Raw genomic sequence first — 22,550 nt, 5'->3', positions numbered from 1 at the left:
AGGTTCAAAACAATTTTAAAAAACCTTGAGTGCTCCCACCCCAGTCTCCCTCCCAGCCCCACTCCTGAGACACATATTTGGTTCTGTGGTAAAACTAAACTAAGTTTTTGCTCCAGGTACTTGCTCCACACACCTGCAGCTTTTCTACCCTTCTCTCCCACAGACTTTGAGATATTCTGCATGGTGCTGCCATGAGTGTCACTGGAAAGCATGCAAAACAGAAGCAAGGGGTGATGGGCTACTGTTCTCTTTGCATGCATCAAACATCTTGCTCATCTGAAATTCACTACAGCTGCGTCTTGATAATACGAACAACAAATATAACGTAGAAACAGCATGGGTGAATGAGCGAGTGGGTTAATGAGCACAGAAAGGGTGCAGCACTGCACAGGGAAGGAAAAGCAATACCTGTCGAACAATTAAGGTGCCCTCCTTAGAAGGAGTCAAGGCAGGTTCACTCTCCACATCATCATGGACAATCATGGTTTTTACTGACTCTGTTTCACCATTGCTCAAGTTCAACGTTGACCTATTTGCCAGACAAGAAATAACTGGAGTGAGATAACAGCACTAGTGCCCTGGCTGTCACTGCCCTGAATCATGGAATACTCAGAATTAATTTATATTGTGACACCAGTAGAATATTTACATAAGCTGCCTAGAAAAGCCTCTCTATCAAGAGATTGTTAAACAGTTTCTTGTTCTGTAAGAAATCAAGGAAGAAGAGGGAAAGGACATTGAAAAGATTAGCCTCAGTGTTTGAATATATGAACATACAAGGCTGCTATGTCTTGCTCATAGATTGTAGTAAGCTGAAAGAACTAACATACAAGCCAAAGTAGCTAACATCCTTTTCCTTCAATCCCCTGTAAGGGAAAACAGATGCAAAACACTGTTAGAGGGACTAACACTGCTCGGACATCATCGGGTCCAGAAGTAGATTCATCTGCTCCTTCTTGTTCCATATCATCATCTTCCTCATCTGTTGTCCCTGATTCCTCACTAGAGGATGAGTAATCCGTTACTTTATGTGGAGGTCGCACATCCTCTACTGCTCGCAATTCCTTTGCCAATGCAGTTAAATCCTGATGGCAGAGGGAAGAAAAAAAATTAAAAACTGATGTTGCAAGTAGGAGAGAAGAAGAGTTTGCAAGACAAACCCACAGGATTAGTGCCTGAGTTTGTTCACTTGTTCACTTCTGTGATTCCATTGCCCCAGCAGTACTGTTTCCTTTGACTTACTCATTCCTAACAGTTACCAAAACTCACTTTCTGATAGATTCAAGCACCAGAAGAGTCAACCTAAGGGGGTCTTGCCATATCACAGAAAAATGTGCATACTCTAAAACCCAACTACCCTATGACTTCAGTTTACACTATCATACCATCTGAAGGACGTATACAAGCACAAGGACCCACTCTCTCATAGTGGCTACTGTCACAGTTCATTTTCCTAAACTTTTCAAGCTAATAGCATCTGCCACAAGAAATCTAGACATCAAGGTTGTAGAAAGATCCTAGGACTTTCTGAGCCACCTAAGGCACAGTTGCAGAGAGCTGATCTCCTTGAAACCTTTTGATCAATTTCCAGCTGCAAGGAACTGTGCTGAGGAGTTCACTTGTGAAGTCCGATTCATCAGCACCAGTCAGTCACACAAGACTGTCAAACAGTATATACAGTATGGGACATAAGCTGCACTTCTGTCTGCAGTTTGCAGAGTGGGTAAACATGGTTTGCAGTCAGTTCAATGTGTTCTCAGCTGTGTAGCTATGTTTTATTTAGCTGAATACAGTTTATGGCAAATATTTCACACATTAAACTATCAGAAGTGAAGGACCAGCCTCTATGTTTCTTTAGAAAGCTGACGGATTTGGGTGATGGTGAAGCATCATAAGAGATATGGCAACTGAAGAAAGTTTCAAGGAAAGGTGCAAATACTGTGAAAACCCATTGAGTTCCCCAAGATACAACTGGACACAGAGCTGTTATCAATTGTAATAGCAGCCAGATACAGGAAATGTCAGAAATCTTCCACAGAGAGTAGGAAAAATTTAAGGTCTTACCACTTCTCCCTGCACCATTCAGCCCAGCATTGGCACATTCAGGTCAAATGCATGACCATTGGTCCAGCCCCAGGAAGGAAGCACAAGATTGAAAGAGAGAAAGGCATGGATTAGGAAGGAAGAAGACCAGAGAGCAGAAATCAATTCCAGAAGCAGAGCAAAATCTAATGTTTGCAGTACTGATATGCACAGGCAATTACACAGCCCAGAACATGCTGCTAGACCCACAGTTACAAACTCAATTCTAGCTGATGTTCACCCCTAATGGCACTGAATGAAGCTCTCACTGTACTTTTTGTGAATCTACCTGAAAGAGAAGGAGGACAGGGGAGGTGGATGCAACTCACAGCAGGCTTGATAGGTCTGAAGACTTCCTTTTTCTCTTCAGGCTTTTTAGGTACACTTTCATGGCGCTGTGATGGCGAACCCTCTGATTTGGATGATGCTGCATGTGCCAAGACCCCAAAAGGAATACAGAACAAAACAGATTAGGCAGGGAGCTAAAACATGTTGTCTTACTTCACTTTAGAGTGAGGAAGAGAGGTGAGAAGACTATTAGGGGTGTCTGACCACAAGACCGAAGTTTCACTATGACATTGTCCCTGAAGGACTGTATAAAAAACATCATAAGCTGGGATTTGTATAGGTGCAACTGACCTATGTCTGAAGCCAAAGTAAACGGTCACAACAATTGTAAATCAAAGACTCAAGTGTGGCCACGAGCTGGAAAACCTTCATCATCATCCACTGTAGCCAGCTGAGACCTATCCATTGCAGTCTGCACCGCGTCAACAACCACCTCGGTGACAAGCAACAAGTATCAAAATGTGCCCCTGCACACATGAGGAAGGGAGGGAGCTGTGAGGGCATGGAGACTGGGCTGTTTGCACACAGGAACATGCAGCAGTGCCTGGATGTGAATTAAAGAACAATGAAACAGTTTGACAATGATTTCTGTGCCTACTGCCTTTGCCAAGCAAGGACATACAGCCAAGAGGGTACAGGAAGCTAATCCATCTGTGACACTGCATGCTCAAAGTTTGTTCCTTGTGAGGGTTATCAGCCTTAATTACTGAGGGCTTCACAGCTTAATAAACTCAGAAACACACTGTTCCAAAGGGTGGGAGAAGGACTTACATCTCATCCTGAACCGCTCTCCAGACCCGCTCTGAGAGCCAGGGTGGGAGCCAGGTTGCGAGCCAGAGTTGCTTGAGCCAGAAGAACTGCCACTGCCTGGCCTTGGTACAAGCTTCTCCACCCTTTCCCACAGCAGACGAGGCTCTATATTGCTGTATCAAGGGAGGAAAGAAATTCTTTGTTACACACACTTCAGTCACACACACTGAAACAACACTCTCCCTCAGTGTTTTGCTAATAACTCAACTGAAAGAACACTTTAACACTGAGCTCAGGGCATCAGTAATGCTTCACGACCCAGGCAGTGGCTCCCTTTGAAATAACTATTACCTTATTTATGATGGTTAAAAAAAAAGTTTAGGTGGGTATAAGCTATTCCTTTTATTTGGAATTATCTACCTGCCATTCTTATGCATCTAATCTGAAGCGGACAATTCTCTCAGCCTGCATGCAGCAGGTTTAAAATTGGCTCAGTAGTGTCCTAGGAACTAAACACTAGCCAAAAAGAATACCAGAATACCCTCACCCCTGTCCAGTGAGCTAATTCCAGGGTGGCCTCCCATGTTCCTCTGCTGAGCTCAGGAGTCAGCTCTCTCTTCCCCTTCCTGACCTCGGATGCTGTGTCACAGCTCATGGAGTCTTTTTCCCCCTCTTAAAATATTTTTTTCTGGCTAAGAGGCCAAAAAGTTTCTGAGGTCTCTTCACTTTAGATATTACAAGCCCTTCTGCTGACAGTAATCCCCATGGTACATCCAAGATGACCCACTGCACCAAAAGGCAAGATGTTCACAAACAGCCATATTTTTTCCAAAATTTGAAGGATATTTGAAATTATTGCTAAAATTACAGGGCAGGCAACTCAAATGAGAAGAGGAAAGAAGAAATTTTGTCAGCATTTGTTGACACATGCTACAGCAAGGGAAATCAATATTAATCATTACTGAAAAGGGATCCTACATTATCTTCCTTTCACATCCTACAGGCATTGCCAAAAGCTGTCCGGAAACACCTGGATTCCCATAAGCCTTTTCCTTCCAATTCAAGAAAAGCCAGGACACGTAGGCTTACAAACCTCGTGGAATTTCTTTGACCTGCTTGGTTATTTTGCTGCCCACTGCCCTGCAGTGGGGAATCACGGCGGGACAGGACTGGTGATCGGGATGTTGTTCTCACAGGTACCTTGGGAGAAAAAAGGTTGTGTTAAACCCACGAAGAGGACAGAGAGGACAGGAAGATACAATCTCTCCTGCCACGAAATATATTCTTAAGATCTTAACAATGTGTTCTAAGTACAAGCTAGTATCAATGACCAAAAGCAATGAACAAACACCCACAAAGCCAAAAGCCTTAGTTGTGATGCTGTTCAGAATTTGAATAGAGCCCAAAGTTGAGTCCTAATATTAAATAGAGTTTAATGGTTATCACACGAACACGTACACGCCCTGCTACCCTTCCAACTACTGAGACATTTGAAAAGAATATGGCATTTTGACTGAAGCAGGGAAGGCACAAAGCAATTTGCTGAAACAGCATGAGAATTAGGAGAATAAGCTCAAGGGAACCAAACAAATGCCCGGGAATGGATCAGCAGAAGGCAAAGACTGGTGGGGGGGGGGAGCAAGAATATACTCAGAAGAAGCAAATCCCAGTGGATGGGAGGGGGGATGGGAGTGGGAGAGGAGGAGGAAATATATTGAATGTTTCCTTTTTGTTCAGATCCATCTCAATTTTAAATAAGTGTATGATTCATAGTTTGGGTTGCTAACCGATGAAGAGGAATATTAACTCTGAGCAATAACCTCAGGGATAATTTGAATTCTTTCCTGAATATGGTAATGATTTGTTAACTTTGCATAATAAATTGTTTCTCTGAAATAGCTGCATTCTATAAATAATTAGCAATTTTATATGAAGCTTCAATATTGTACTTCAGGTTGATTAACATTAACCCATTGACTGAATACCTACATTATGATCTGCCTTCCAAAATACTGTTACCAGTGCTGGCACAAGGGCACGGTCTTCCCAGTGCCCAGGGTATCACATCCTTAAGAAAACTGTAATTAATAATAAAAAATACCACACATCTGTCTTTCTACTCCTTACCCTTGGAGGCACCTCGTCACTGTCTGATCTAGCCCAAGCCTTTTGGGTGGGGTCAGGTACCTCTGACTTAGAGTCAGAACTCTGATTAAGCACTTCACTGCGTGAAGGTGGATATGGGTCCTGGGAACGAAGATGGTGATGAGCAAATTTGGGAGAAGGGTCACTGAAGGAATGGGATCGCGAGACAGGGGAAACATTGTTCTTGAGAGATGCCAGATGGGACCACTGTACCTTACAAGAAAACAAAACATAAAACATTCAATGCGCTCAGTATAACCGGCTTTCCAATTAACACAGAATAAAGGCAGGTGGGGCAGGCAGAGACAAATTGGTTATGGCATTAGGTAAGCGTGGGGTGGAATCGATGCACTTAAAGCAAGGCAAGCGCCCAAAGAACGTAACAGACTGAAAATACAGCACATATGCATTTTTTGCGTGATACGCTCTCCACATACACATACACTGGTGCCCAGAGGAAAAGGGGACCCAATATCTGCACCATGAGCCTGAATTCAAAGGCCGCTCAAGACAGAAGTTGCCTTCTGTTCCCTGGTCTTCAGTGGGCTTTGGCCAGGTCTCATGGCAGCACTGGTGGGCTGGGAAATTTGAAGTGGACATCCAATTGAAGCAATGTACAAAATTAAAGAATGCTGTAAATTGGGCAAACCAACAGACATTTACATTTCCTAATAAATTTAGGAACTGGATACAGCTCAAAACTTTTGGAGAAAGACCATAACACAAAGCCTTTATTCCTTTACAGTTATTGCAATATATATAAAAAACCATAATATATATTGTATATAGTATACATATGTACAATGCATATTATACTTACACCATATATGTACCATATACGGTACATATATACATATTTATACACAAAGTACACACACACACACTTACATGCACACATATTCAATTACACATACTAAGAAGGCATAACAGTGACCCTGGAGTTAAAACTCCATTACGATTCCCAGTGAAATCCATATTGACCCTTCAGCCTACTTCCTCTTTGTGCATAAGCCTGTGTTTCAGAGTTAATTTCTGAAACTAAGGAGGAGGAAAGGTCATAACTGAGGAACATGCTGTTTTCACACCTAATGATTAAGCAAAACTTTGCTTTCAATCCCAGTTTCAGTAGGCTGGCTGTATTTGTTTTTATATGATTATTATTTCCTCAATTTTAATACACACAGCTGTTGAAGAGCCTGATTATCCTTAATATGAGTGGAAGACACAGACTTTAAAAGTAACTGGCACAGAGTATGAAGATACAAGTCCAATATTTTGATATAGTCATAGAAGTTTGAATAAAAGCCAGGAAATAATGAGCAAGAGATGAAGTTCTGTCCTGATTTCTCCCACTCTTCCGTCTGTTCAAATTCTCCTGTTGTCCAAAAGAGTGGCAATACCTAGTCACAGTCAGGGATGGTTTTAGCTTGCACTGTCATCAACAGACTTTATTTGAAAGAAGAAAATTCTGCATGGAAACAGAGGAACTAAATGCAGAACTCTACCGTTTAATTTAGCATACTAAATTGCTCAGAATTCCTGGGCCATGTCAAAGTTTTAGACAAAGGTTACTTATTCATGCAATATGAGACTAGATATCAAGATCTGGAGGCCTCTCCTTAGAAAACAACAGAACAATGGCTACCATGAAGCTCTTGGTCTTCTTGATTTTCCAGGGGTGGTACAGAGCTCTATTCAGCAACTGCAGGCCTACTGACAATAAACTTGCTTTTCTTAGACATGCTCTGCAACGCTCTTTGAAACACTGCTCATACTATTAAAACCCACTTGTTTAGTTAGCTTTTTTCTGCAAGAATTTAAAAAACCAAGCAAGTGCACTTTTTTCCTGAGCATCCTTTTTAGTAGTAAATACCTTGCACAGAACAAATTCTGAATTGCAAAATGCTCTGCAACTGCCACCAGCATTTAACCCACTGTGTCACTGCTGCACAGATAATAACGGGATGCAAAAGTTCTGATCTAGCTCTAACATTGAAAAAACCCAAACCAAACCAAACCACCAAACTCAGAAATCCATCAGTTTCTCAATAAAACAAGCAAAAATAGACAAAGTGTAAATCTACAGAATAAGCTGTTTTGTGTAACAGTACTACCCTCTACAATAGGCTTTCTAAGTGCAAAGATCTGCAAATTTGAAGGAAACATGTTAGGACTTCTGCATTCCCTCGAGGATCACCAAGATTTTCCTGGGCACTTACCTGGGGCTCCATTGGCCTCTGCAGGGCAGGCTGAGCAGGTTCTGAGTTTCCATTGGAAAAGGACTCTGATCTTGAAGGCACTGGTGGCTCCAACACTTTGCCCATCTGTTTAGACTGTGCTTCAGGGGAGCCCTGATTAGTTTTTCTAAATCTCTCCTCCACCTAAGCCAAAATAAATGGAGGTTAAGCCTCGAGTCAGTAAAACCAATTACAGTAGAAATACAAAGGGGAGTACCACTTTTTCTTTACCACAAAGAAACCAAATACATTTGGGGTTTGGCAGGATTTTTTCCCTACCACTTTTGCCAGCACTGTAAGTTCACTGAGTGAACTACACCAAGGCAGCAAGTATGCCAATATGGATAATCCATACCAGGAAGAGAGGAGATACAGGAGGTAGTAAGATGTGAGATAATGTCATGAAAGACCATTAGGGGCCTTCTTTCTGCCTAGATTAATTGTTATCGGTACTTTCCTCACAGATAATAAAAAGGATATATGAAAACAGAAACAACTTTATATTATAAAAGTACATTTCCCATTGCTATCTCTTACTTTAGTTGACCACCTTATGCAACCAGTGGTTTTGGATGATCTGCTTTCCTGTGGTTTTCTCTTTGGCAATAGAAAAAGAGAGGAGGATATGTTTCTCTGCCAGGTAATACTGGAGTCTGTTCAGCTTTAGGCACAAAACTGTAGGATTTATTATTGTCTCTCTTACCAATCAGTCCCAGCACAACCTCAAAGGCTGTAGAGGACAGTCCCATCATCCTGTTTCCTGTTCTCAGGAAGGTGTAGAATTGATCTTATATTAACCTCAAGAGCTTGCTGAGGGGAAGACTAAATCAGAATGTACTCAATCCTCAGAAGACCATCAAGCAAGGTCCCCATGCAGAAACATCACCTCTTTCAAGGCCACAATACTGAGAACAAAGTGAGATGTATGAAGCACAGGAGATGGAGGGAGGCTACAGGCAGAAAGGAAATAGCCTCCCATTTCCTAAGACTGTTGTTAGAACCAAGGCAGCATGTGCCAGGGAAGCTGCCTCTGAGGAATGCTAAACTCCCAGCATTTTATCAAAGCACCAAAGATCAGACTGGAAGCTTGGGATGATTTAATTTGCTTTAACCCTTGTGCCCAGAGCACGAAACCAGTATTGGGACGATTTCCTAATTGCTCCCTAGCAGTGATGGTCTGGAGATGATGGCTACCAGAAGACAGAGGCAAGTTTCCAGACTCCTCACCTCAGGTGGGCTCCTTTACAAACCCAACTTGCCGCTGCTTTCCAAAATTTCAGGATAGTACCAGTTTGCCTATAGGCAAGCAGACAAGGTTCTGTGAGGTCCACACAAAACATACCATGTCTTGGGAAGTACAACAATAATGGAGGCAAGGATCTTCACCGTGCAATCATTTTCACCACTGTGTTCTACTTCACAGAGGCATTCTTTAAAGTCTAAAAAACAGGCCAGACTCCTTGTTATGAATAAAATAAGGAAAAGCCTCAAGTCCTTCTGTCTGAAGAAACAGGTTTTCACATCTCTAGCTGTAGATGATAGGAAGTTTCTTCCACAAAGCACATAAACTGCATGAGCAACATGTCCTCAAAACCAGGCAAGAAGTGGGAAGGAGGTAAGAGTACATTCCTGGATAGAAACAGGTCCTGTTCCAGTCATCTGACTGTCTGGATCTGAAAGTGGTATTAAGTTCCAAGTCCCCTGCTGTTTCCCAAAGCCGATCATGGAAGTCCATTTCCTTATAACCTCATAGCTACTGCAGTGAGGAAAAAAACTAATCACCATTAAACTTTGCCAGTCATGAAAGTTAGTCCACTTCAGCTTACCATCCCAATGGTCAGCATCTCTGTAAGTGGACCCTTTCTCTGGAGACCAGTATGGCTGAAAGTATAAGGCATAGAACTCATTCCAACTGTTATTTTACGTAAAGAATGTTGTCAGAGTTAATGCCTGCTGTTAGGATTAACTGGTGGCATTCCTACTGCCAGGTATCAAGACATTATGGCTATACTTCTACCACACTTTTAAAAAAGACTATTGCACAACAGTCTCCGGGAAGATCTGACTACTAACCAATTTTTCTGTCTTTACTTTCGGCTTAGAGCAATCACAAAAGAAAAAGACTACAACAGAAAAACAGCTGAGTCAGTGGTTCTCCTAAAGGATGTAACACTTGAATCTTTGCCAAGGAGTTTCTCTCCTTTTCAACTCTGAAAGGCAAATGAAACAGAATACAGTTCTGCATCCCTCCAAAGCCAGCATTCAGGCTGGACAGAAGTGCTAGACTGGCACAATGCTTTCACTGAGGTGGGCCAAGAGCATGCAACAAGGACAAGAGGGCTGGTTCCATGTCTGCACCATCACATACCAGACAAGTCTGAACTTCTTCCAAATAAGAAAGACGTATCAGATACTTCAACCATCAAGCAGAATGGATGAGATAGAACAAACATGGTTTATTAAGAACTTGGACAACAGCATCTAGAATAAAACGAGTTTGTGTCCACCAAGCCCAAACAACAATATTTCAAAGACTAAGAAGCACTGCTGGATGAAGCTGAACCGAGAGCTACTTTATCACATTTAGCAGGCCTAAATATATTTTCTGTTCTTGTTCCAAAATGTATTTACCTAGTTCCCACATGCAGCTGATGAATGCCATTAAGAGGTTTGACTAACATTGCCCAGTCTGGTGGTTTGTGGGCAGTATGGTGCTCAAGGGAAATGTAAGATCACTGAAAGAAAGCCAAATATACATCAAAGAGGCGTTTACTTGCTTAGCAATGTTATTCATGGACCAGTGAAGACAGGGGACCACTCACTGAAAGAAAAAGCACTTCAGATCGACTTGTGAGTGCCTGAAGTCCAAGAAGGCAGCATCACAGAGTATCAAAAGAGTGGGACATGATCTCAGAAGAGAATACTTAACACTTCAAAAATGAAACTAATGAAATTCAGGTTTGCATTAACGAGAACGAAATTTTGAAGAGTGTAAGATAAAACACCAAATCTGTAAATGTGCTGAGTCTTAACATCCATCATAGGTTTGTGCTTTCCAACTGCCTCTCAATTTCAAATCCCCAGTACTTGCCAGAGACACAGATCACCAGCTGCACCAATGCTTCCTAAGAAAACACATCTGATGAAGCACAGATGTAACTTCCGGACATGATCCTTCCAAAATCAGGTCCCCTTGTTCTGCAGCCTTCCACACCTTCTTTCCAACTTCTACACCTCAAAACTCTGAACTCCACTGATTGCAGCAGAAGTACTCAGAAGTTGCCCTTGGGCTTGAAAACCAGTAGCCAACAGTTTAAAATATCCTGCCCCTTACAAGTGGTGCTTTGGCCTCCAACTCTATCGTAGCAGAACTGCAGTTATGCTGATGCCAGCAGGCAGAGAAGCAGTTAGCAGACTCTTGTTCAAAGGAGGACTTACCTCACGTGCTCTTTCAGCAGGCTCATAGTGGGATTTTGGCTCAGGGGTATGATAGCTTTGTTTATTTCTTTCTTGCTGCTGCTGCTGCTGTTGCTGCTGCTGCTGTTGCTGCTGCTGCTGCTGCCGCCTGTGGTCGTGCTGCAGTGACAGGAGGTAGGCTTGCTCCTGCTGCAACTGGCGCTGGAGTCGCTCTGCCTGGCGGTGTTCCTCCATCTCTCGCCATCTGTATTCCTTTGAGAGAACGGGCGAGGAATTCAAGACATGACACTGACTGTACAGTGGATGTGTCCCTACCAATCCCATTAAAAATGCACCTTTCTGGTTGCTGTTGCTTTTTTGTTTGTTTGTTTGTTTATTTCATTGTTAAAGTATAACCAAGAGCTAAGTTAGACCCATATGACTTGTGTCTTATGTTGGGAAAGTCATGAGTGTAGTGCTAAGCTTGACATGATTGGAGAGTTATGTCAAAACTGGTTTTTATTAAAGGGAAAAAAAAAAAGAGTTATTTATACTAAATCCAGTGTAAAGTTCATAAAACAATGATTTAGACCAACACTAGGCCATTGTATCCTGGGGTGGATTTACATATCATGTGTGCTTTTGATCTGCAACACAAGCACTCTAGTTCTTCACTGAATGCCAAGGTCTGTTCAGAAACTCGACCACCACACCAGAACTGTTCCACTTTAACATAAAGCCTCCTCTTATTGCCCAGAAAGCAGTGTGACCATACAGCACTTCTCATATGTGCCTGTCAGCCCACAACACTAGCATAAATGGCCTTTTAATCAAGCTCCTTTGTTGTCATACTGTCAGTGCAGCTGTGCCCGACTGAGGGAAGCCTAGGACTGGCCGGATAAATGGATCCTATAGCTACTGAACAAAACAGATACAGTGCTTTACCAGTAACATGGCCTGCTCCTGGAGCAGCTGCTGCTGTAGAATTTCCAAGTGCCGCTGCTCCTCTTCTAGCTGTCGCCTGATATACTCCTGTCACATAGAAATTACCCAGCAATAAATTTATTCAAAAGGAATGCATCAGAACCCCCTGGGTGGAACACCACACGCTACTTCCCCAGTTCAGCTTTAATGAGAAATGCACTTCAGGATGGATTAGTGCCTGCAGAACAATTTAGGAAGCCCTGCCTCCTGAGCATTAGATTTTGGCCCCTTCTGTTCTGAAATTTGCACTCCTGCAAATGTTGCCGGCACAGGCCAGAGCTCATTTATGTATTTTGGAAGTGGTTTCAAGAAGCAGCAAAATGCACTTGAAGGTTTTGGAAAGTTAAAACACAGCAAGTCTGACTCAACACAGCCAATACAAAGTCACATGCAAGTTGTATTAAACATTAGTGTGTTGCACTGGTGCGATGAACTGTTAGCAACAGCTAGAGCCAGGCATAGTGTAGGCAGAGCTGGAGCAAGCTCCCCCAAAATGGGCTCTGCCAAGTGCAGTTGGGACCTGGCCTGCTGAGTCTCCCCTGCTGCCCTCACCAGAAGCCTCTCCTGAGCAAATGCTGCCAGCCTTGCTGAATTATGCGATGGTTATGACACAAACAAACATCCACCAGGAAACAAATATTAGACTAAAGTCGCTTGCTCTTGCCATCTAGCCATCTCTTCACCTGCAGCCTCAACAGGTCAAGACATTTACCCATTGCTTCACCTACCCCCTGGAAGAACTCAAACTCTGAAGCACCAAACCCAAGCTGGTAACATCCTATCATGCAATTAATGGAAGTATGTAACATGTGCATGCGCACACACACAAGCACACGCACACATTTACAGTGTATGCATAAAGAAATTAATGGATCAGTGATACAGTGATGGGAGTTATAGAAAGTCTTGTGACAGACTGATGAGATACACTATACTGTTGTTACGCACATTGGCTGAGCCACACTTTGAGTTAACAAAAATTCTAAGAGGGAACATGTCTTTTCTTCTAAAAAAAAAGAATAAAGATTCAGAGTGGTTCAGCTTGGCCACACTAATTAACCATTTGTCATTATTGGCACTGTGCGTAATTAGCATTTCAACAGTTTAAAAAGCAGCTGGGGGAATACCCGGTGTCTGCCCAAAAGCAAATTGCTATGCTGTAATTAGAGATTTTCCCTATATTTATTCCCGTTGGTTAGTCTTCTCTCCTTTTGACTCAAGATTCTTTGACACATACACAAAGACAATAAAATTTCCCAGTAACACAATCATCTATGATCTCAAATACAGAGAATTTATGTAAGAAAAAATTAATGTATGTCAGGCCAAACCCAGCATTCCTGAAGTTAATGGGAAATTTACAATCAATCAGCCTCTAGGACGGAAGTTTTGGCCCTTTATTTGCGATCAGTATTTTGCAGTACATGCACAGTAAGTATTGCTCTGATTATCACCCTGATTAAAGTTATTAAAGGATTTTAAAACATGCAGATTTCATGCATAAATATAGCAGCTGAATTTCACAGTTTAACAAGTTTCTCAGTTGTACTTTCAATGTATTAAGGGCACACTGGCATAACTTACAATATACTTGTTGCCTGAATGGGCATACATTACTGATTTTAAACAGACAGAGTAAGAGAGGGAAACTGTATATTAAAGTTTTAGGATGGAAAATCCTCTGCAGCCAAAAGATTTCATCCCAAATTCAGAGTATTTAAAGTTCATGACAATGACCAATTCTGTGTGCCAGAAGCCGACACACAACAGAGCTGCCATTCTCTTGGGAGGCCTTCTGAACAGGGGCATGTCCTGCAAGAACCACTGATCCAGCAAGACAAGCCTAGAAACAATTTTCAGCCCCAGTGATGATTTTGCCAATTCTGGTGAATTTTAGTCCAGCCCAGGGGCACGAGCTGAATTTAGAATGAGTATTGCAACAAGACTTCTTTTTTTGAGAGAATATTGAGGCTGCCAGAGTTTTCCATAAAGCCCTACAATCCTATGTTAGTGCATTTGCTGTCAAAAACAACAAAGATGAAAGAGTTAGTGTTACATTGCCTCTAAGCTGCTTTAGGCTTACTACTTTTTAAAAAATTAAATTAGAACTTAGACAAAGCAAACCTATTGCACATATATCTGTATCATGGACTCACCTGCTCCCTTTCTACCCTCCTCTTTTCCTCCTCTGCTCTTCTTCTCTCTTCCTCCTCCTTACGCCTCCTCTCCATTTCTTCCAGACGTCTTTTTTCCTCCTGTTCTCTCCGCCTTTGCTCGCGCTCTTGTTGCCTTCGAGCTTCCCTTTCTCTTCTTTGTTGCTACAAAAAGGGAAAAGAAACCACAGACTTTTACTTTTGTTGTTATCAAAGAAAGAGGTGGAGTTGTTTTCTATGGTGAAGAGCGGGATTTACCAGGACTAGCAAGCTCTGCAACCAAGTGACAAAACATTTTATGCAAGCGTTCCACCAGGAAACTAAACTCACACCCAGCACGCATCTATCCCTAAAAGTAGCCTCACTTCCACTCTCTGGTTTCTTCATGCACACACACAAAGTCATGTACCATACTCCTGATGACAACTGAGCTGTGGAAACTCACTCCTCTCTTCAAGAGAGGCTAACACAAATCTCAATCTTTGAACAACTGTTGAACACAGAGATGACAACTTTTTTGACATCAACAATCTACATGTTGCCAAAAGGGAATGATCAGCCCTACTGAATCAGCTAACTTAAATGACCACTATTTGAACTTTCTGTAAGTAGCTTGTCTCTTAAAACAATTCACGGTCTGCTAAGAATTTTGTAGTGTGACCCAATATCCAAGCTTAATTTAATGCACTGCCCAAAACTTTGCCTAGGAGAGAAGGAAGGCTGACCAACAGCACCTCAGCTCCTCCCAGAACATCAAAAGCACCTATATGTAAAAGAGGAAAAGCAACTGAAGTAAGATTTACACTTACACAGATAAGCTTCCACACATGACCCAAATACAAACTGGTGCTGATTAGGTCTGCTCACGTCTGAAAAAAAACTGGAAAACAGCTCTAGAAAGCATGAACTGACTCATTTATGTCTATAGAGCACCATGTATGACTTCAGAGAAGACATTTTAAATGCCCATACAGTCGTGACCAACTCTTCCTGCACTTCAGCATAAGCATCCAGTTACTCCACCTACATCGAAATCCCAGGCAGCCTCCCACAACTGCCTAAGTGTCAAAAGACCCAGCTGTCTCCTGTTCAACCATCAACTGGGAATATCACTACATTTACTTTCTTTATACGTTTCTATAATATGCTAAAAAATATGGAAGAAATTTAAACCAAAAAATAGCATGTACAAATTTAATCCCAAGAACAAAAATGAAAACCTACATTGGTTATTCTTTATCACATTTAGGTTAAGGTTAATACTATCCCAAATTTCTGTTGAAACAAAGCTGCCACAGATTTGCCTGTCTTAAGGCACTCCAAATAGTCTTGCAAGAAAGAGCACTCACACTAAGCTTTTATTTGGGTTCACAAATCCAGTTACTGGTGTGAGTTTCATAGTTGTGCTCAACTGGAAAAGCAAGGGCCGATCTACACTCGCTGTGTTACTTCATGGGAAATGAGCTTTCTCTGCTGGGCACATTTTCTTGCATTACTATGAAGTAACTGAAAGATCAACAGCCTTCCCATCTTCCGGAATTGATACTGCCATGACAGTGGAGGAGAAATACCAGGGGGAAAAAAAAAGATGGTTCTTGGGGTTTTCTGAGCTTTTCTGCCAAGAGAAGTCATGGATGTCCCATCCCTGGCAGTGTTCAAGGCTAGGCTGGATGGGGCTTTGAGCGCTGGAAGGTGTCTTCTGCCCATGGCAGGGAAGTTGGAGCTGGCTGGCCTTTAAAGTCCCTTCCTACACAAACCATTCTGTGATTCCATCAATTAGGAGCACTTAAATAGTACAGGCTGCTTTCCAATTCTCTTCCATTAACTACAGTTCAGGGGAAGACATGACTTTCCGGAAGACCACTGTTGAAGTACACCCACACTGTAACTATCATGCCCTCCTTCCTGGCCTATAGCATCATCCTGGGTTCACCACCACCTTCCTGTGCCACAAGACATAAGCTCTTTTATCCCCCACACTTTCTGTATCTTCTCAGAAACACAGCTTCCTTGCTCTTGCATCTCTTCTAACTAAATCCATTTACCAGCCTTTTCAATCATGCTTAGGCCAGCTCCCTTCAATGAATGTAGATATATAAATAGCAAAAGTGCTGCAAGGCAGCTACGGCACACGGTGCATTTCATAGGTTTCACTGCTTCCCCTCCGTCATTTTTTAAGCACTGTAAAAGGATTAAGTAGGCACTTTTATTTCTGAATATATGCATCAGTGTCAAGCAATTTCTACATTTAAGTCAATATATTCAGGTCCTTCTTGGCTAATCAAGTCTGACAGGCTTTTGTTTAAGAAAAGTAAGATGTGAAGTACAGTAATTCTGCTGCCTTGAGGATGCAAGAGACAGCACACTGCTGACTGATTAATATAATATGCACATTTATCAACTCAAACAATATTGTGTTGACATTGTTAAGCGGATATATTGCAGATCTCAGGATGGCATCATTCTCACTACAAGGAAGACGGGTAAATTCATCGCTTCTTGAATTAATTCAGAAGTGTTCAGGAATAAGTATAAATAACTGAACTTAATATGAGAAAAATAAGCTACAAATTGATTAAGCACACTGGTTTCCCATGGCATCACAAAATAAACAAAATCAATTGTCAAAAGATGAGATTTTTAATGAAACCTTGATCCAGACATCTAGCTCAGCACAACAGCAGATACTTATTACCCAGCAAAAGAATGAGGGGGGAAAAAGGATTTAAGTCAAATCTCAAAATGTACTACGGTCTGTGCACCAAAGTAGGCAGGGAGATTGGGCTTCTCAGCATCACTTCCATCTTCCCATCAGACACTGCCTCAGCCTCCTGCCAGGTGAGTGGGAAGAGAGGTACCTGGCACTGCAGGAGCCCACACAAACACCCTGCATGAGCCCCTTAATCCCAGCCCTAGCTGTAAAAGAAAGGTTTCACTTCCTTTGCACGTGGTCTTTGAAACCTTGGCATCAAACCAGTGGTCATTAACGAAGTGGAATTTACTTTTAACACGCCCAGGGAGAGGAAACCCACAGTGACAACCATCTCTTGGATCCTAGTCCACATCTTGTCAAAGCAATGCCAAAGATGGTTGGTGGCAATTTGTGTTGACCCAACCTGGCTTCAGAGCCAGCCCTATAGCTGACTTTCTTGTATCCATCTGTTGGCACAAGGTTGCCTTCCTGACTGGCTCTAGCAACTCTTTTGTGAGGACACACCAAAACCCTGATCACTGTGTTCCTAAGGCTTGCCCAAAGGATGGGAGAGGGACAGGGAAAACCATTTGTTAATACCAATGTCATATTTCTACGCATAAAAATTTGCCTTCCAAATTTAGTGCATGTGATTGTCAGATACTGTAAATTTGTCATGCACTACAAAAAACACTGACATAAAACATTCTTGTCCAATAAGCAGCAGGTATAGATCTAGATTCCTGAACTTATGGATGAGTATTCAGGTGTTCTTTAGCTGGGTATAGTATTACCAACTTTCTTGCACGTGTCAGATGTAAAGTTTCTTTCCAAGGAGCTAACTGATAACCAGAAGATAAGGCAAGAACTCTTCAAAGAAGTGTCAGACATGCCAAAACAGAATTTTGACAGAGTCCATACTGCCTCAAATTACTGCATTTCACAAAATGGGCATTTGCTATGCGAACAACACTAAAAAAAAAAACCACAAAGAAAATACAGTGTTAATACTCTGGCTCCTTGTCTGGTTTTAGGGTGCAATAATGATGATCTCATAATGGAACCTGACATTTCCAAACTGGAAGTCCATGCAGTAGAGCATGATTTACCAGGAGGGGGCAATGCAACTACACACGCAGTTGGTCTATACCAACGAATTCAGGCCCTCGTCCATACAGTGAAATGCTGAAGATAGATACAGATCCTCTAATTTTAAATTCCTAAAATATTATTACTGTGTCTCATATTCAGAAGAAGATTGATGATACATATATTAATTATTTCTTTCACAAAGAATTAGGTAGCCTGGTATCAGCTTAGGAAGAGAATTGGCAAGATTAATAAAGAGATTTTTGCTTTGTCCACACTAGAGATAAATCAGAAGTAGAACTTCTTATTCAGTACCAATCCAAGCTGCAAGCAATTCAAATTAAGTAGCTAAGAGTAAGCACCCCTTCTGTAAAAGAAATAAAGCCCTGGCAAAAATTGCCTGCAGGTACACCTACATTAGCATCTTGGTTCAGGATCAGGAGTGGTCTTTTGAAGTGAATCACCCAAACATCTCCACTTATCCAGTTTTGTTTCATATTTTGAAGATGTCCTGGAGTGCCAACCACACCTTTTGGATGAAATTAAAAAGGCTGATGCACTCCAACCACAAGTAGGCACAGAGTCTAGACCTCAGCCAGTCCAAAGGAATTCCTCCTGTCTTTAAACACATGAAGTCTTCAGGTCCTCAGCACTTTAATTACTGTGCTCCACGATCTGCTTCTACAGGGCTGTACTACTTGTCAGTGGAGCTGTAACCTACCACTTCAAACACATCCATCTTAGGTTCTCATGATCAGGGACAGAGACACCATTTAATGAAGCTATCCTGAACTGCAGAGGTCCACAGAGAATGGGACTCCACCACAGCCAATTCTGAATTTCCCGAGCCAGACTCAGTTTTGCTAAGTACAAATTTAAATGCTTTCTGATACCCAGTAGTTTTCTCCATGTTGCTGAGCAGAAACACAGACACACATTAAACCAGCCAGGAACAGCTCAGATTTCTTGTTTAAATTATCTAAACACCTACATAGTTGATAGTCTTTATATGTCTTTTGAAGCAGGACTGGAGGTAAGACAAATAAATCCCCTTCCCAAAATTCTCAAATAATTTTCTGCAGTTTGACCACATGTCATTTTCGCCTCCTCAGTAACACATGAACTACAAGGTTCCTACAACAGCAAGTTTTAGAAGTCACCTATATGCCTTTTAAAAAGTAATCTTTTCTCTAATACTGCTGAGAATTACAGTTTTTGGCAGATGTCCTAAACACCGTTCCTGTTACAGTCTCGGTCAAAACTGTCTAGGCTCTGTGCCAGCATTGTAAGAACAAGCCCTCAATTTTAATTTAGGAAGCGGGGAGGGGGGGAAGTATATGCAACTTGTTCAGGAAGATTATCTAATGCATAAAATTCTACCAAAGAATATTAATTAGGTATATGCAAACATACTCTACACAAGCAAAAATTACAAGAAAGCAAGTGTGGTAAAAATATCAACAAATTTATGAACGCCCTGAGCTTCAATGCCTGACACTAATCTTAACTCCCATTACCAAGCTCTCCATTGTTTACTGGCTTCATCAAAACAGGGGGGTGAGTTAAGGACAAAGTGACAACATTTCAATATTTTGGCCTTCATTTGTGTCACAACACTGATGTTTATCTAAATTTGTGTCTACCACCCTTCCCCCATCTGAAGGAGCTTGTTTTGGCTGCTGTTTTTTTAAAAATCACTTGGGATCATACATTTTTCCAACACAAGATTCAATGAACTAAGTGGGGGTTTTTTGAAAGCTAAATGTGAGCCTTTTTTTTAATGCACTTGATGAACAATATGCCCACACCATCACCTGTAAAAGGAAACTTTTGTAACTTGTCATTCCTATTTATGCTTCCAAGGGAATCCGGCAGAGGTTACAGACCAATACCAGGTAAAAAGCTTTGATCTTACAAATTTTACATGTTTTACCATGCAACCCTACTCAGTAATACAATCTACATTACATGCTGTCTTGTGGTTGTGGTAGCTGTCAGTTTTGTTTCATATTTTTAAAAGCAGGACTGATTAAACATAACTTTCAGGTAACTGCCTTTTCTTTTTACTTGCTCATTTAGTTATAACTGCAACATCCCGAAAAAGTCCAACCCGTGCAGGGAAAATGGTGCATTGCTTTGTTTCCACTACTAGCAGCAGCAGCTCCTTTATTTTAAAAAGAAAATCCAGATTTTAAGAGTTGCACTGATTACTAAAGTTAAATGACCTAGATAATTTAATTGTAATCCTTTTCCTCAACAAAAAATACTGCCTGCAGAACCTTAGAGATTAAAGGGGCATTTAAAAAAAATCATTGACTTGCGTACTAAGAAAAATTTGAGAGGCTAAGTAGTATCTCAACTTTTGCCCACCTTTGACAACATCAGTATTTTATTTTCATATTTTCCTAGTATCTTTTTTTATTACTTACTCCCCCCACAAACAGTCTAAAACAGTTGGAAGTGCTACAGTGTTTATCTTGGCATTCTCTGAAGGGTGGGGAAGAAACAGAAGAGAAATGGAGTTTATACGCCTTCCCCTCATTCCTCCTCATGGATTCATGTGTGGCTGAATCTTAGCTACCAATCCCTCCTTATAGCAACACTAAACTCATTTGCACTTTGGAAAAGAGGGATAAGGAGCATAATGTGACCTGGAAGGGTATTTGGAACTTTGTATTACCTGTTATGCAAACACATCACAGGATGCAAATCAACATTTGGTCCTGGTTGCATCCTCATTAAACATTACCAGGATTTGGAAAACCAGACTGGGTGTAGTTTTTCCATCATTCCTATGTGGACAGTTGAAACAGACTCAAGCAAGAGGTCATTTAAGGACAACTGGAATTTGACCCTGCATTTCCTGAAGAACAAGGATTAGTTTCATTTCAACTCTGTGTCATACCCAGCTCTGGCCTGAAGAGCTGTTTTGAAATCTTCCTACCTCTGAAGCTCACACTGCATATTTCATCTACATATATATAAATGCACACGAGATCTTAGGAGGTGAAAAGTATGACAGAATAATATTGTCCATGTACATTTACTTTCTTTTACCTTCCAGCAAAGTATAGAAATGGCATACTTACTCTATCACAAAGTATGATCTACATATTTGCAATTTCTGCAGAATTATAATGTTAACACTGATTTATAAAACATATTTATAGATCTACCTTTAAAAGCCCCTTCCAATCCAAATCATTCTATTATTTTATGATCTAGGTGGCTTTTAGTCATTAAGCTACCTATGCATGAGAGAGTAATACATTAAAATACAGGCTTCTATCTACCATGAATGAGTGCCAAACACAGATGTTTGAGAAACATTTAAAGGGAAATCTGAAAAATATTATGGCCTTCCCAAAAAGTACTCTTGAGAGAAAAATCTATCTGGGAATAATTTATGTCTCCTCTTCTCTACAGCTACCTAAAGCCTAGACAGAGACCAAGACAAAGCCTCTCTCCTAAAAAACACCTTCCAAAACCCAGCTCTATATTGTCTTCATAGAAGCTGCTGGATATTCAAACGCTTTGGAAGACATATTCGAGTAGCCGGGCAGGGATTTAAGTGCTTTGCTCTACGTTTGCAGGTGGATTTTCACATGATGTTTTCTTTCCTGAGATATCCTGGGGCTACAGGGAACTCTTTTTAAATGGGCACAGGAATGGGAAACAAAAGGGGGAGAGGGACTTCTGTCCCCCAAACTCCAGTCTCCTGTTTCTACCTCTTCTAGCCGCCTCCTCTGCTCCTTCTGCTGCTCGATGCGTTTCTGCCTCTCTGCCAGCAGCTGCCTCTTGTACTCCTCCTGCTCACGGAGCTGCTGCTCCTGCAGCAGCTGCTGTCTACGAAGGGCCTCGGACCGTTCCTTGTTTTCCTGCTGCAGTCTCAGGAAATCACGTCGGAGGGTTGATTCTCCAGGCACATTGACAATAGAACTGCAACAAGAGGAAGCCTTCTGTATGATAAAGCCTGATGGGCCATTAAATACCTTTGCCAAAGCAGGGGAACATTAATAAATTATATCATGATGTTAAAGTTTAATCTCATTTCTTTTGGAGCAAGGACACTGAATGTATGTCAAATACACGCTCTCAGTGGAAGGCGTGAAATGAGGCCAAGCAAAATAAGGACGAATGCTAACATTGTGGAGACCCTGATGAATCATATTTGCCATAAATCTCCCTCCATCCAGATTTTGTTGGCTCTAAGTCATAGGAAGGAGAGCTTTCAAACCTTTAGCAGTCATAGCATAGGTATTCAAACCCTTTGGGTAGTTTGTGTGGCTTGAGCATTCACTTAATAAGAGACAGAAATTTAGCATGCTGATTTATAATCACAGACCTTTAGACTTACTTGGCATGGATTGCCCAAAGCCATCCCAAAAGCAATTATTACCTTGGCTCTCCTTCTTGTTCAGGCACTTCCTCCTCTTCTTCCTCACTTCCACTATATTCATACTCCGTCTCATCTAACAGGAAAGAAACAAAGGCTTGGATAGTACTTTAATTTCAGGGCAGTGGGGAGTTGCAGTAGCACCTCAGTAAACCAGCTCCTGCTCCCTTCGGTGAGAAGATCTATCACAGACCCTAGAACTCATTCTGTATAAATCAGCTCATCTTCCCTGACTTGTAAAGTGGCACAGTGCTTTGCAGAAGACTTCCAGCAAATTC

General features: G+C 41.6%; 1 protein-coding gene across 12 annotated transcripts in view; it reads right to left on the bottom strand.

Moving 5' to 3' along the window:
* MAP4K4 (mitogen-activated protein kinase kinase kinase kinase 4) overlaps nucleotides 1–22,550 on the bottom strand; it is a 168,032-nt gene that overhangs the window by 23,917 nt on the left and 121,565 nt on the right. For 3 of the 12 annotated variants that reach the window (XM_048325912.1, XM_048325903.1, XM_048325945.1), the window contains exons 11-23: nucleotides 22,276–22,348; nucleotides 21,605–21,815; nucleotides 14,099–14,260; nucleotides 11,904–11,990; nucleotides 11,001–11,231; nucleotides 7,545–7,706; nucleotides 5,308–5,538; nucleotides 4,274–4,380; nucleotides 3,202–3,353; nucleotides 2,412–2,509; nucleotides 2,065–2,073; nucleotides 910–1,085; nucleotides 409–529 (exon numbers count right to left, since the gene is read on the bottom strand). In XM_048325912.1, coding sequence (XP_048181869.1) covers nucleotides 409–529; nucleotides 910–1,085; nucleotides 2,065–2,073; nucleotides 2,412–2,509; nucleotides 3,202–3,353; nucleotides 4,274–4,380; nucleotides 5,308–5,538; nucleotides 7,545–7,706; nucleotides 11,001–11,231; nucleotides 11,904–11,990; nucleotides 14,099–14,260; nucleotides 21,605–21,815; nucleotides 22,276–22,348 — 1,820 coding nt within the window. The remainder of the gene's footprint in view (nucleotides 1–408; nucleotides 530–909; nucleotides 1,086–2,064; nucleotides 2,074–2,411; nucleotides 2,510–3,201; nucleotides 3,354–4,273; nucleotides 4,381–5,307; nucleotides 5,539–7,544; nucleotides 7,707–11,000; nucleotides 11,232–11,903; nucleotides 11,991–14,098; nucleotides 14,261–21,604; nucleotides 21,816–22,275; nucleotides 22,349–22,550) is intronic. The other 9 variants (XM_048325926.1, XM_048325955.1, XM_048325934.1 and 6 more) reach the window with 5 other exon arrangements.

This window comes from Corvus hawaiiensis, chromosome 2 (assembly GCF_020740725.1).
Source record: "Corvus hawaiiensis isolate bCorHaw1 chromosome 2, bCorHaw1.pri.cur, whole genome shotgun sequence".
In the NCBI taxonomy this organism is placed as follows: Eukaryota; Metazoa; Chordata; class Aves; order Passeriformes; family Corvidae; genus Corvus; species Corvus hawaiiensis.
This window is presented reverse-complemented; position numbering and strand designations above follow the sequence as displayed.